The following is a 14,726-nucleotide window of genomic DNA, read 5'->3' as shown; positions in this document are numbered from 1 at the left end:
TGTAGCAGGAGTGAAAGTGGAGCAGACATTTGTGCTGAATATGCAACCACAGATTATCACAGCAATGAATTATCAACCACTTTACAGTCTCAGCCATACTTAGAGACACCTTTTTCAGGAGGAGGGGGAATGGGATTGATTAATTTAGTTACAGAAAGGAAAACAGCATGGATAAAAAGTAATGTGTGGGTAACATTTAAGAAACTTGCTTAAAGGCTTTGTCAAAACTCTTTGCAGCTCAGGGATATGAGCCTAACAGGATCAGATGTTGGTTCACTCGGTTGGTAGATCATGGAAGAGCCTACTGCAGTCTCATGTAATGTTTTGCTTCATTACGTTGCAGGAAGTGGAAGATCTTTGCATATGATTAAGATTCTAAATTCAACTAACATTCCCCCAGGGTTTTACTACTGAAATGTGGAGAGTTCTTTATTAAGTTTGGGGTAGCACAGTAGCATAGTGGTTAGCTGAAGGCTTTCCAGTACCAACAACCTGGGTTAATTTCCCACCGTTGCCTGTAAGGAGTTTATACGTTCTCCCAGTGACCGCATGTGTTTCCTCCAGGTGCCCCAGTTTCCTTCTGCAGTCCAAAGATGTACCAGTTGGTAGGTTATTTGATCATTGTAAATTGTCACGTGATTAGACTAGGATTACATTAGGGGATTGCTGGCCAGTGTAGCTCAAAGGGCCGGAAGAGCCTATCTTTACTACATATTGCAAAATACTGTGTTATGCCAACAGATTTTTGAACAATCAGACACACATTGTGAAATAGTTGAATGGCAAATATTTGACAAACCTTGTTTTGATAAACCGGCACTGCCTGCCGATTTTAGGATTAAAACTTGACAGAACAGAGAAAGATGAGACATTCTAGATACTCTAGAGCTGGTAAAATGCAAAGGAACCTGGTCTTGGGCTTGATAATATGCTTCATCAATTCAGTAAGTTTGCTTTCATTGGGATGAAAGTGAAATAGACTTGTCTTGATTTGAAAGTTAAACATGCTTATTTTAATTACGATAAATTGCCTCTTACAGAAACAAATGAAAATTTGGTAATTTGCAACCTATTTAAAACAGCAACATCTGCAAGTTTGAATTGATCAACAGAAGCCAGTTATGTGAAATGTTTGTGGCTTGGTATTGCCAGTGTGAAATTAATATCCTATTCTTTGGTTTTTACAAAGATTCAAAATTCAGCTTCCATGCTCAGTCCACGTGGTCCACGACCTGAAACACATGCTCAACAAAAATCATCTTCATGTTCAGTGGAGACAAAATGGGCAATCTGCACTGACAGTGACTGGGTAGGTGGTGTGGTCATCATATCAATTTTTGAGAAGATTTGCAACATTGCACAGAAATAAAATAATGTAATTGTGCATTATTACTATAGGGTCCCAAATGTCCATCTGGATGCCGAATGCAAGGATTAATAGATGTTAAAAACCAACAAAATGATGAGCGGATAAAAGACATCCGTCAGATGTTGGATGACTATTCCAAAATGTTTGGGAGTACTCACATTACAGTAACTGAAGTTGTCAATAGAATCAGACAGTCTCTGGATGGACTAGGAAGTGAGTGTTTCTAGAAATATTCACCTTGTGTGTTCGCATAAACAAAAGGAGTTTAAAGTTGTTCACTTTTAACATTTCTGGATTTTGCCTTTTAAAATGTTATCATTAACTCACTGGAAGTTATGGCTTGATTGTTTTTGCAACAAGACAATTCTTGTTGGCATTTATAGTTATAGTATTCTTAAGGTTATTCTCCCAAACTGACTATGTAAAGATTTTGTAAAACCCAAAAAAAGTATTGAAAATATTAGCTGATAGGAAAGGTTGCACCGAGGTGCTTGTAGTTTTCAATTCCTTTCCCTCACTCAATTGTTTAACTGCAGTTAAGAAATTTAGAGGTTTTATGTATAGTCTTTTCTCATCAGTGATTTCTAACAGAAGTTTTGTATATTTTACTTTGTTTAGAATTTGGTGATACATACAATCAGCAAGTACATCATCTGAATTCCAGACTTACCATTTTGCAGAAAAAAGTCAATGAACAAATTTATAAAATACATGTACTACGACAAAGTATTTTGGAACAATTCAAAGAAATTACAAGACTGGAGGTAATAACTTTATGGAATCGTAATGTAGTCCAGAAATGGGTCTTTTCTGCCCAGCTCAAGCATGTTGACTACGATGACGCCTCCCATTGGCCTGTATCCAAATACCTTTTAACCACAGTAATTGTTTGTGTTTCTATCAGTTCCTCTGGCAGCTCAGATATTCACCACCATCTGTGTGGTGAATTTTTCACAGATCCCCTTTAAGTTTCTATCCTTTGATCTCAAACCTCTGCTGCCTAGTTCTGTCTCCCCCTGCCTGGGATAAAGACTGACTATTGCCCCCTCAGCCTCCTCATTTCCATTGAGAATAACCCCAGTTTATTCAATTTCCCTTTGTTACTGCTACATTCAATTCTGGCAAATTTTTTCTATTGCTACCATGTCTTCCATGTAGAATGGTGATAGTTGTAAATGTAGAATGTTGGAGCGTTAAGCTCTTTCCAATGTTGTAAGATACATCTTTTCGCCATTAAAGTAAGAAATGCAATCATTCTACAGGCTGAAGGAGAAAGATTACTGGAAATTTTAGATAGTCCAAAGATAGCAGTAATAGGGTGAGGAGAGATATCTATATTCAATACCTTTGAGATAATATTAAAAATGTCTCTCCAAAAAGTTTCCAGAGTAGGACAAGACCAAAACATATGAGTTAAAGAGGCTATCTGCCCCAGACATCTATCACAAGAAGGTTTAATATGAGAATAAAAGCGAGCTAATTTATCTTTGGACATATGTGCTCTATGAACAACTTTAAATTGAATTAGAGAATGTTTAGCACAGATAGAGGAAGTATTGACTAATTGTAAAATCTGCCCCCAGTCATCCTCGGAAATGATAGACCCCAATTCCTGTTCCCAACCTACCCTAATCTTATCAAATGGAGCTTTCCTAAGTTTCATAATAATATTATAAATCATAGCCGATGCACCTTTCTGACATGGATTAAGGTTAATTATAGTATCTAAAATGTAAGTAGGAGGAAGCATTGGAAAAGAAGAAAGTATAGTACTTAGGAAATTTCTAACTTGTAGATATCTAAAAAAAATGTATTCTTGATAAATTATATTTATTAGATAATTGTTCAAAAGACATAAGGGAACCATCTAAAAATAAATCCAAAAACAGTGAAATACCCTTAGTCTTCCAAATTTGAAAAGCATGATCCGTAAAAGAGGGAGGAAAAAATATGTTACCTAAAATAGGAATCGCTAGTCCAAATTGGTTAAGATCAAAAAATTTTCTGAATTGGAACCAAATACGTAAGGTATATTTAACTATTGGGTTAGATACCTGTTTAAGGCGTTTCAAATCAAAAGAAAGAGAGGAACCTAAAATAGAGCCAAATGTATAGCCCTGAACAGATTGTAATTCCAATGCTATCCATTTAGGAATGGATAGTATATCCTGATCAAGTAACCAAAATTTCATATGTCGAATATTGATTGCCCAATAATAGAATCTAAAGTTAAGTAATGCTAAACCTCCATCTCTCTTAGCTTTCTGTAAATGTATTTTACCCAGTCTCAGGTTTTTATTTTGCCAAATAAATGAAGAAATTTTTGAGTCAACTTTATCAAAAAAAGATTTTGGAACAAAAATCGGTAATGCCTGAAATATATATAGAAATTTTGGCAGAAAAAACATCTTAACTGCATTAATACGACCAATCAAAGTTAAATAAAAAGGAAACCATTTAGATGAAAGTTGAATAATATGGTCAATTAAGGGTAAAAAGTTAATCTTAAATAAATCTTTGTGTTTACAAATAATCTTAATCCCAAGATATGAAAAATAATCATTAATCAATTTAAACGGAAAGTTATGATATAAGGGAAGTTGTTTATTAATCGGGAAAAGTTCACTCTTACTAAGATTTAATTTATAACCTGAAAAAAGACTAAATTGTGCTAATAACTCTAAAACAGCAGGGATGGATTTTTGAGGATTAGAAATATATAAAAGTAAGTCATCAGCATAGAGTGATATTTTATGGGACTTTAAGCCCCGAGTTATCCCAGTAATATTTGGAGATTCTCGAATGGCAATTGCAAGAGGTTCTAATGCAATATCAAATAATAAAGGACTAAGAGGACAGCCTTGTCGAGTACCTCGAAAAAGAGGGAAAAAAGGTGAGCTTAGAGAGTTAGTACGGACCGAGGCCACAGGAGAATGATATAACAGTTTGATCCAGGATATAAATTTCGAGCTAAAATTAAACATTTCAAGCACCTTAAATAAGTAAGGCCATTCTACTCTATCAAAAGCTTTCTCAGCATCTAAAGAGATAACACACTCAGGAACATTTTGTGAGGGGGTATAAACAATATTTAACAGTGTACGAATGTTATAAAAAGAGTAACGACCTTTAATAAAACCCGTTTGGTCTTCCAAAATAATAAAAGGAAGTACTTTTTCTAATCTGTTTGCTAATAACTTAGAAAAATTTTTAGAGTCAACATTTAATAAAGATATTGGTCTGTAAGATGCACATTGAGCAGGATCTTTATCCTTCTTTAATATTAGAGAGATTGACGCTCTATTAAAAGATTCGGGAAGTTTACCAATTTTTAATGAAGCCTTGAAAACCCTACAGAACCAAGGGATTAATGAAGGTGCAAAACATTTATAAAATTCTACTGTAAACCCATCAGGGCCAGGAGCTTTCCCCAGGTTCATAGAGGAAATAACATTCTTAATCTCATCAGTGGTAATGGGAGTATCTAGCATAGAAGACATATCCTGTGAAATCTCAGGGAAGTCTAGGTTATCTAAAAAATCATTCATATATTTAGAGTCTCGAGGAGACTCTGATTGATATAAGGAAGAATAAAAATCAAAGAAAGTTTGATTAATCCCCGCATGATCAAGTATCAGTCGGTCATTTTGATTATAAATCTGATTAATTTGAGATTTAGCATAATTAGACTTCAACTGGTTAGCCAACAGTTTGCCAATTTTGTCACTGTGTACATAAAATTCACTTCTTGTTTTTTTTAATTGGTTTACAATCGAGGACGAAAGTAATAAACTGTGTTCCATTTGAAGTTCAGTTCTTTGTTTATATAACCCCTCAGAGGGAACTGTAACATATTTCTTATCAATTTCCTTAATCTTGTCCACAATTACCAACTCCTCCTGCTTCAGCTTCTTCCTCAAAGCCGCAGAATACGAGATAATCTGACCACGAATATAAGCTTGACTCCTTTTTCAACTATATTTGTACACCAACACTCCTAAGGTCGTGCCATTTACTCCGTTGTATCCTACCAGAATTTGACTGAACAAAATGGCTTACCTCAGACTTGCATAAATTAAACTCCATCACCTTGTTCACAGCCTTCTTCATTATCTACTGCCAATTTTTGTGTCAACTGCAAACTCACCATCCAGACCACCTACGTTTTAATTTAAGAAATATACATCACAAATAACAGATATCCCAGCACCTTCCCCTGCAGTACACCGTTTGTTGAAAACATCCTGTCAGAAAACCACTTCTATATCACTACCCCTTGCATTCTATCTCCAAGCAAATTTTAGATCTTTTTTGCTAACGTGCTTGGACCCCTTGTGCTTTAATAACCTTCTCGACCAGCTTACCATGCAGGACCTTCTCAAGTGTTTTATCAAAGTCCATATAATTCACACCTACTACTCTGCTTCATTAATTTCCATTGTTATCTCCTCAAAACACACAGTCAGATTTCTGAGACATGATCTCTCCTGTAGAAAATCATGCTGGCTTTTTCTAATCAGTGCTTGTCTTTCAATCTGCCATTTCATTCATTTAAAACTTCAACTTTTCTTTTATTTCTCTACTTTTGCAGAGAGGGCTTGGTTCATATTTGAGATCAAAGTAAATTACAGATCCACTTTAGTCATAAGAAGGGTATAGTTTCTGCTATACATTTTGCATCATTGATGGACTTGTGGTTAAAGCGACAGTTGCTTTATTTGTACACTGAAGATTTCTTCAGTGCTCCTGCTACCTCCCAATCTGTATTAAGGACTACAGAGAGAAAACTAAACTGGCCCCAGCTTTTAACATGATTGCAATGAGCAGACAGCCTCCGGGTAGGCTCAGTGGGGTAGGGGAATGAGCAAGGATGAGCAAATGGGAAGTGTCAGTTTAAGATGCACAGCACAAAGCTGCATTTCTGCAAGTTGAAGAAGAAATCCAATACAGCACAGCCAGGTCCCCAAAGGTGTACTCTGAGCATCTTTTCAATTGAAACTCCGCTGAAGTTGTGGAGTAGATGCACCTGCAACAGGAATATTGAGCACGTTAGTACAATTGGGATCAATTTTTCAGGTTAATTTAATATTAAGTTTTTGTTTGGTGCTTTTTTTATGGTGTCAGTGGCTATCAATCCCAGCTGAAGAATATTTTGCCAATTGTTTATCTGAATTATCATAAGTGCATTTTTTAAATAATTTGAAAATTGGAAAAGAAATAACACTTCTCTTGAAAGTGAATAAAATATTTTTCATTTTTAACAAGTTTTTAAAAAATCTTCTAAATTACTGTATCCTTATTTGTTAGGTTGACATCAATATAAAGATACGGGCCTGCAGAGGATCTTGTTCAAAATCATTCATTTACAACATTAATAGAGAACGTAATGCACAACTGGAAAAAAACCTTGAACATATGACTTCATATGGAATCGGAAGTATTGTATATGGAAAACCAACACATGCCTTCAAAATGCGTACACTCAAAGGGAGTTCAGGCAGCAATTTTAAATCTCTTACAAGAGATCAAAAATATCCAGATTTCTGGGATGAAATAAGTATGAGGGAATATACCCTAGAAACAAATACTGAAGATTCAAGTGGTAGTGAAACTAAATATTATATGGCTTATAATCGAACAGTTAGTGCAACTCCACATTCAGATGTGAAAATACCAACTAGTGCAACTCATGTAGGTAGCACATCGCGGGGTGATGGGCTCTTCCAAGAAGGCCATTTTGATGAAGGTCCATATTTCGGCCACAGCTCCTTTCATAAAGCGCACACTTCACATGAGTCTATAATTACTGAAAGAACCATTTCAAAAGATGGTACAGTTAGCAAAACAGACATAACAGGTGTGCCTGATTCCCTCTCAACTTCCTTTCAACATCTTCTTGACAAGTTAGGAATACCATCACACGCAAAGGGTAAGGGATCTGCTACTAGCACGTCCACACATCACTTGCCTGAATCTGAAAGTCTTCGAGCTTCCAATACAAAATCAACATCTAAGACAGGTGGTGAGGTAGTTCATAGAACGATAGTCACAGTCACTGATCACTCAGGAGACTTCTCAAACCTGGGGGATTTCAGTGATTTTGGTGGTGACCCAAGTGTCAGAATGGAGGGACTTAGTAGTTCAACAAAAAAAACTACACTTACTCGCTGGTCCAGTAACAGTAATCCAAAGGGATTCACAGAAAGCCATGACATGAATACGTCCGATTCTCTCACTCGTGAATTCAGAGACCATCATGAAAACAGACACTTTCCTTGGTGAATAGCACATGAGATAAAAGGTAGGCTCCACAAGTATGCCTTCTTTAATTATATATTTATGCGTGCTTGTTTTTGGCTATGTAAAATCAGAGGCACATTGAGCCGAAATATAAGCACTTATTATAGAATTCGTATGGCATTCATTGTTGTCGATTAATTTAGCAATGTGGGTTGAAAAGCTTCAAAAAATTTCCAGAATCTCTTTTTTTTTATCAATTAAGCTGCTTCAATATAGCCACGTTGTTGGGACCAAAGTATCAATAAACAAATCTCCATATTCAAACAGTTAATATGGATCTTCAGGCATATATTCTTAGTCCAGGAACAAAATCAGTATTTAAAATATACAATCCAAATTTCAGGTATCCGATTCAATATCAGTCCTAAATTTTCCTGTTTTTTTCAGGATTGACTATCACAGCAGATTTTACAAAATTCTTAATGCAATGACATCTTATTAGGTGTATAAGATGATGAGGGGCATTGATCGTGTGGATAGTCAGAGGCTTTTTCCCAGGGCTGAAATGGCTAGCACGAGAGGACACAGTTTCAAGGTGCTTGGAAGTAGGTACAGAAGAGATGTCAGGGGTAAGTTTTTTATGCAGAGAGTGGTGAGTGCGTGGAATGGACTGCCGGCGACGGTGGTGGAGGTGGGTACAATAGGGTCTTTTAAGAGACTCCTGGATAGGTACATGGAGCTTAGGAAAATAGAGGGCTATGGGTAAGCCTAGGTAATTTCTAAAGTAAGTACATGTTCGGCATGGCATTATGGGCTGAAGGCACAGTATTGTGCTGTAGGTTTTCTATGTTTCTATGACAGTACCACCCGCTGGGGGTTGACAACAGAAATGTCCTTGTCAAGAATTATCATAGCAATTTACATACTTATGATAGAAACCAAGCCACATTGCACCAAGAAAATTTGGCACTAACTTGACAAAGTTAGGAATGACCAAAAGGTGGTCAAAAGTGTACATTTTAAAGGTGGTCCTAAAGGAAGAAATAATTATGAAGAGACAACAAGATTTAGACTGTAAATTCCAGTACTAGAGGAATTAAAGACCTGATAATGTAACATGCAGGAAATGTGAATGCATTAGGCAACAGGGTTAAAAAACACAGATTTCTTTGCGAATTGTAAAAGTGAAAGAAGAAATGGGGAGGGTAAAATCCCAGTAAGAACTTGTCAACAATTCTAAGAATTTAAAACAAAAATACAAAACACTTAGTAAATCCAGTAGCAGCTGTGAGGTAACATTTCAAGTCATAGAATTTTCATATGAACTGGACATAGAGAGAAAAAGATGTTAGTTTTAGGTTGCAAAGGATGTGGTGGGGTCTGTGTTGAATGGATCTGACAAAGTGATTCTTCTTCATGTAAGTACCATTTGAGAATTTAAAAAAGTATTGAATGGGTTTTTATTATCTTTCCGGTCAATGTTTTCCAGATTATAATAACTCATTACATGAAAAAAACATCTTCTCATCTTACTCAATCTTCTCCCAATTGCCCTACACGTAAATGATTTACGAACCCTATCCTGCACAAAATCCTTCATCATTTTGAAAATTTTTTTTTCCAAATTGCCCATTAATTGAATCTGCTGTAAGGAGTTGATCCTGGAAAAAAGTCTAGGATCATCCCAAAACTTTAAAATTATGCTTTGTGTGCCAGGGTCTAGGTCATTAATAAATGTATTCCAAAGGGCAGTGATCCTGACTCCAAATTCCCTCATAGAATTTCCTTCCAGACTGAAATTATTATCAATTTTGATAGAGGGACTTGGCCCGAAACGTCAACTGTACTCTTCTCCATAGATGTTGCCTGGCCTGTTGATTTCCTCAGCATTTTATGTGGGTTGCTTCGATTTCCAGCATCTGCAGACTTTCTCTTGTTTGAAATTATTATTGTCTGTTTTATGTCCATTCGCTGCATTCATAGGGTAAAGAAATATAATCTTTTATTTCTATCTAAATTTCTATCTATTAAATTTCTATTTATATCATAAATATTATATGTTATATATAATTGTATATTATATATAATTATGTATACTATATGACAATATAAAAATTATGTTAAATTTCTATCTAAATTTATTCACCTTTGTTTCCTCAGCACCATTTTTTATCCTTTTTTCTCATTGTTTACATTTGCTTGTTGATTCTGTTTATATTTTCCTTCACTTCTTCTTTTCTTCCTTTGTTCATGTTTTTTCCCATTTTACCTATAACAATATGGCCAGCGCGATGGTTTCTCTCTTTATCCAAACATCATAAAGAAACCTCTCATGACCTAAAGATGTTTCAAACCACCAGGATCTATTAGTCAGTTTTATTAAGGCTGGTTGAAAAATAATGAGTGGAAACTCCATGAATTCAACCAGTTTTTGTCAGTTCTGATCTTTTACTACTGTGTGTAATAAAATTTGCATGATATCAATAAAATTCATCTGCTTTACTTTGCAGCAAGTGAAGAGAATGGAAAACTTCCCAAAGATTATCAGCCCTTATCAACTATTTTCTCAAACCCATTATTAATTGAAGAATCATTTCAATAAAGATATGCTACAATGGATTGGAGCTACATTTTTGTTGTTTCTTTCTTCTTAGTAGCAATGCCTAAAAGATCATGTTGCCATAATACCAATCAACTAACTTGTTGCACAATAAGAAGCAAATAAGTTCAAAACAGAATCAAATTAAGAATTAACAGATCACCTGTTTATATTTTAGATCACCAAATAATCAGGAAGAAGATAGACAAACACAATTTCAGACACTTTACAGAAATATGTACTAACTTCAAAATAGGGACAATGAAAATAATGAAATACTTCATTATCCTAATTTAAAGTGGGAAGATAGGAAAAAGGGGAAGAAATTCTGAAAATGTGTAACTTTCTTTCTTCATCATTGTATTTCCAATATATAAGTAAAAATGGTAATGGCTCTGAATTATTTTCAGCATGAATAAACTCAATCACTTCCCCCTTGATCGGCTGTTAATTTATTTTTGAGCTTTCATGTTGTCCCAGTCCTATGCTAGAGGCATAGGTTTAAGGTGAGAGGTAAAAAATATAGATTTAAGAGGCATTTTTTAATGCACACAGTGATAGGGCTTGGAACACAAAAACAAGGGTAATGTAGAAACAGATAATATCAATGCTTAACAGGAATTTAGGCAGTCATGGGTTAGAAGGATGTGCTGGTTGATGGGATTAATTTAACTTGACATTATGTTTAGCACAGCTAATGAGTGCATGGTTTTGGTGTAGTTGTATGATTTGAGGCCAAAATCATCAGCTTATGAGTGTCAATGCGATAATGGAAATTGAATGTATTTGCTCAGCGATAATCAGATATTGTCAATTAAATATTCACTGAACTGGATATTTCTGGCAAATTATGATAAATAAGTGGTTGATTTGACAGAAACTCAGCAGATCACGTGACATCCATGGAAAGGGAAAGTAGAAATAACATTTCAGAATGAAGACTCTGTTTGCTAAAAATCGGTTTTATGTTCAGTGAAACCATCTCTCACTGCTGAGTTCAGTGAAACTATCTCTCACTGCTCCCCATCTGTAATTTCTTCTGCTCTTCAACTTTTCGACCACACTTTGACTCAGACTCGCTATCACAGTCTTGGAACGTGCCTCCGTCGCCAACTTACTCCAGTTGGCTTTAGGATTCGTTTCCAAGCCTCTCAATTTGGACCTTCTGAGGATCCCAGGTACTTGCATTTTATTGACTCTGCCTCTCGCCGCTTCTCCCGTCAAGCTCTGAAGGCGACGCTCTCCGCCATGAGGAGGTACTTGGTGTCCCTATCCCAGACCCTTCCACACCTTCGGGACACGTTCTTCGCCGTCTGTAATGGTCCTACCCGTTATTTCATCCTCCGTCGGATTCACGCCTGCAATCACCGTCTTTTTGACTTTGTCATGTTAGGCAAAGATCGCAAGATCCTACATCTACGGACTCCAGAGCCTGCTGGCCCCAACACTAGCAGGCATGAACTTCAGATTGCGGCCCCTGCCATTGATCTCGGCGGCTCCAACACCTCAGGGCATATTCAAAACCCGGACTCCAGCAATGACCATGGACACCTTCACAGCGATTGCGCAACCACCAACTGCGACTCCAGCCTTGAACTCCAGGCCGGGTCTTTATGTGCTGCTGTTGTGACTCCTGTCTCCCCTTCCCCCACCAATACTCTGCAGCCCCGTCTTCCTCAGATCCCACCGTCAACTCCTGGGCCCTCAGAGGCTCCATCTTCCTCTCATCTCAACCCTCCCCTCTCCATTGACACCCCCAGCCTCCCCCCTCCCTCCTCTGATCCCAGCTCTCATCCGTGCCGGGTCTTTACCATCCCCTCCGACCTTCTACTGTCGGAGGCAGAACGCTCTGTTCTCAGTAAGGACCTCACGTTTGTCCCCCTTCGCCCACACCTCAGCGAGTTCCGTGTTCGCCATGATGCGGAACTTTTCTTCCGCCGTCTCCGTCTCCGAGCCTACTTCTTCAGCAAGGACTCTTCCACCCCCACCGATGACCCCTTCTCCCGTCTTCAACCCTCCTCTTCTTCATGGACACCCCGCTCTGGTCTTCTGCCTGCTCTGGATCTCTTTATTGCTAACTGCCGACGGGACATCAACCGTCTCGACTTCACCGCACCTTGTCCCCATTCCAACCTCACTCCTTCGGAACGCTCTGCTCTCCACTCCCTCCGCACTAATCCTAACCTTATTATTAAACCCGCCGATAAGGGGGGGTGTTGTTGTAGTCTGACCTCTACCTTGCCGAGGCACAGCGACAACTCGCGGATACCTCCTCTTATTTACCCCTCGATCGTGACCCCACTAAGGAGCACCAGGCCATTGTCTCCCACACCATCACCGACTTTATCCGCTCAGGGGATCTCCCATCCACTGCTACCAACCTTATAGTTCCCACACCCCGCACTTCCCGTTTCTACCTCCTACCCAAGATCCACAAACCTGCCTGTCCTGGCCGACCTATTGTCTCAGCTTGCTCCTGCCCCACCGAACTCGTTTCTGCATACCTCGACACTGTTTTATCACCCCTTGTTCAATCCCTTCCGACCTATGTTCGTGACACTTCTCACGCTCTTAAACTTTTCGATGATTTTAAGTTCCCTGGCCCCCACCGCTTTATTTTCACCTTGGATGTCCAGTCCCTATATACTTCCATCCCCCATCAGGAAGGTCTCAAAGCTCTACGCTTCTTTTTGGATTCCAGACCTAATCAGTTCCCCTCTACCACCACTCTGCTCCGTCTAGCAGAATTAGTCCTTACTCTTAATAATTTCTCCTTTTGCTCCTCCATTTCCTCCAAACTAAAGGTGTAGCTATGGGCACCCGTATGGGTCCTAGCTATGCCTGCCTTTTTGTTGGGTTTGTGGAACAATCTATGTTCCGTGCCTATTCTGGTATCTGTCCCCCACTTTTCCTTCGCTACATCGACGACTGCATTGGCGCTGCTTCCTGCACGCATGCAGAACTCGTTGACTTTATTAACTTTGCCTCCAACTTTCACCCTGCCCTCAAGTTTACCTGGTCCATTTCCGACACCTCCCTCCCCTTTCTAGATCTTTCTGTCTCTGTCTCTGGAGACAGCTTATCCACTGATGTCTACTATAAGCCTACTGACTCTCATAGCTATCTGGACTATTCCTCTTCTCACCCTGTCTCTTGCAAAAATGCCATCCCCTTCTCACAATTCCTCCATCTCCGCCGCATCTGCTCTCAGGATGAGGCTTTTCATTCTAGGATGAGGGAGATGTCTTCCTTTTTTAAAGAAAGGGGCTTCCCTTCCTCCACTATCAACTCTGCTCTTAAACGCATCTCCCCCATTTCATGTACATCTGCTCTCACTCCATCCTCCCACCACCCCACTAGGAATAGGGTTCCCCTGGTCCTCACCTACCACCCCACCAGCCTCCGGGTCCAACATATTATTCTCCGTAACTTCCGCCACCTCCAACGGGATCCCACCACTAAGCACATCTTTCCCTCCCCCCCTCTCTCTGCATTCCGCAAGGATCGCTCCCTACACAACTCCCTTGTCCATTCGTCCCCCCCATCCCTCCCCACTGATCTCCCTCCTGGCACTTATCCGTGTAAGCGGAACAAGTGCTACACATGCCCTTACACTTCCTCCCTTACCACCATTCAGGGCCCCAAACAGTCCTTCCAGGTGAGGCATCACTTCACCTGTGAGTCGACTGGGGTGATATACTGCGTCCGGTGCTCCCGATGTGGCCTTTTATATATTGGTGAGACCCGACGCAGACTGGGAGACCGCTTTGCTGAACATCTACGCTCTGTCCGCCAGAGAAAGCAGGATCTCCCAGTGGCCACACATTTTAATTCCACATCCCATTCCCATTCTGACATGTCTATCCACGGCCTCCTCTACTGTAAAGATGAAGCCACACTCAGGTTGGAGGAACAACACCTTATATTCCGTATGGGTAGCCTCCAACCTGATGGCATGAACATCGACTTCTCTAACTTCCACTAAGGCCCCACCTCCCCCTCGTACCCCATCTGTTACTCCTTTTTATGCACACATTCTTTCTCTCACTCTCCTTTTTCTCCCTCTGTCCCTCTGAATATACCTCTTGCCCATCCTCTGGGTCACCCCCCCCCTTGTCTTTCTTCCCGGCCCTCCTGTCCCATGATCCTCTCGTATCCCCTTTTGCCTATCACCTGTCCAGCTCTCGGCTCTATCCCTCCCCCTCCTGTCTTCTCCTATCATTTTGGATCTCCCCCTCCCCCTCCAACTTTCAAATCCCTTACTCACTCTTCCTTCAGTTAGTCCTGACGAAGGGTCTCGGCCTGAAACGTCGACTGCACCTCTTCCTACAGATGCTGCTTGGCCTGCTGCGTTCACCAGCAACTTTGATGTATGTTGCTTGAATTTCCAGCATCTGCAGAATTCCTGTTGTTCGGTTTTATGTTGATTCTTTTACTTATTGTTTGATTGGCCCTAACAAGAGCAAATATGCAGATGCTGGAAATTGAAGCATCACAAATTGCTGGAGGAACTCAGCA

The 14,726-nt window shown here is 39.3% G+C and overlaps 1 protein-coding gene across 1 annotated transcript; it reads left to right on the top strand.

Annotated features, from left to right (window-relative positions):
* Positions 1-787: 787 nt before the first annotated feature.
* On the top strand, positions 788-10,233 carry LOC134345504 (fibrinogen alpha chain-like). The gene is made up of 6 exons (XM_063046255.1): positions 788-944; positions 1,190-1,309; positions 1,399-1,582; positions 1,988-2,133; positions 6,677-7,670; positions 10,120-10,233. Exons 1-5 carry the CDS (start codon positions 864-866, stop codon positions 7,649-7,651), a joined length of 1,506 nt encoding a protein of 501 aa, XP_062902325.1. The 5' UTR covers positions 788-863; the 3' UTR covers positions 7,652-7,670; positions 10,120-10,233.
* Positions 10,234-14,726: the final 4,493 nt, after the last annotated feature.

This window comes from Mobula hypostoma, chromosome 4 (assembly GCF_963921235.1).
Source record: "Mobula hypostoma chromosome 4, sMobHyp1.1, whole genome shotgun sequence".
NCBI classification, from domain to species: Eukaryota; Metazoa; Chordata; class Chondrichthyes; order Myliobatiformes; family Myliobatidae; genus Mobula; species Mobula hypostoma.
Note: the sequence above shows the minus strand (reverse complement) of the source record. Positions and strands in the feature narration are given on the sequence as shown.

Bases quoted from the DNA above. Each gene is read 5' to 3' on its own strand.
- LOC134345504 (XM_063046255.1), top strand. From the start codon at position 864: ATGAGACATTCTAGATACTCTAGAGCTGGTAAAATGCAAAGGAACCTG. The intron at 945-1,189 runs GTAAGTTTGCTT...GTTTTTACAAAG, and splicing joins TAATATGCTTCATCAATTCA to ATTCAAAATTCAGCTTCCAT. The intron at 1,310-1,398 runs GTAGGTGGTGTG...TTATTACTATAG, and splicing joins TCTGCACTGACAGTGACTGG to GGTCCCAAATGTCCATCTGG.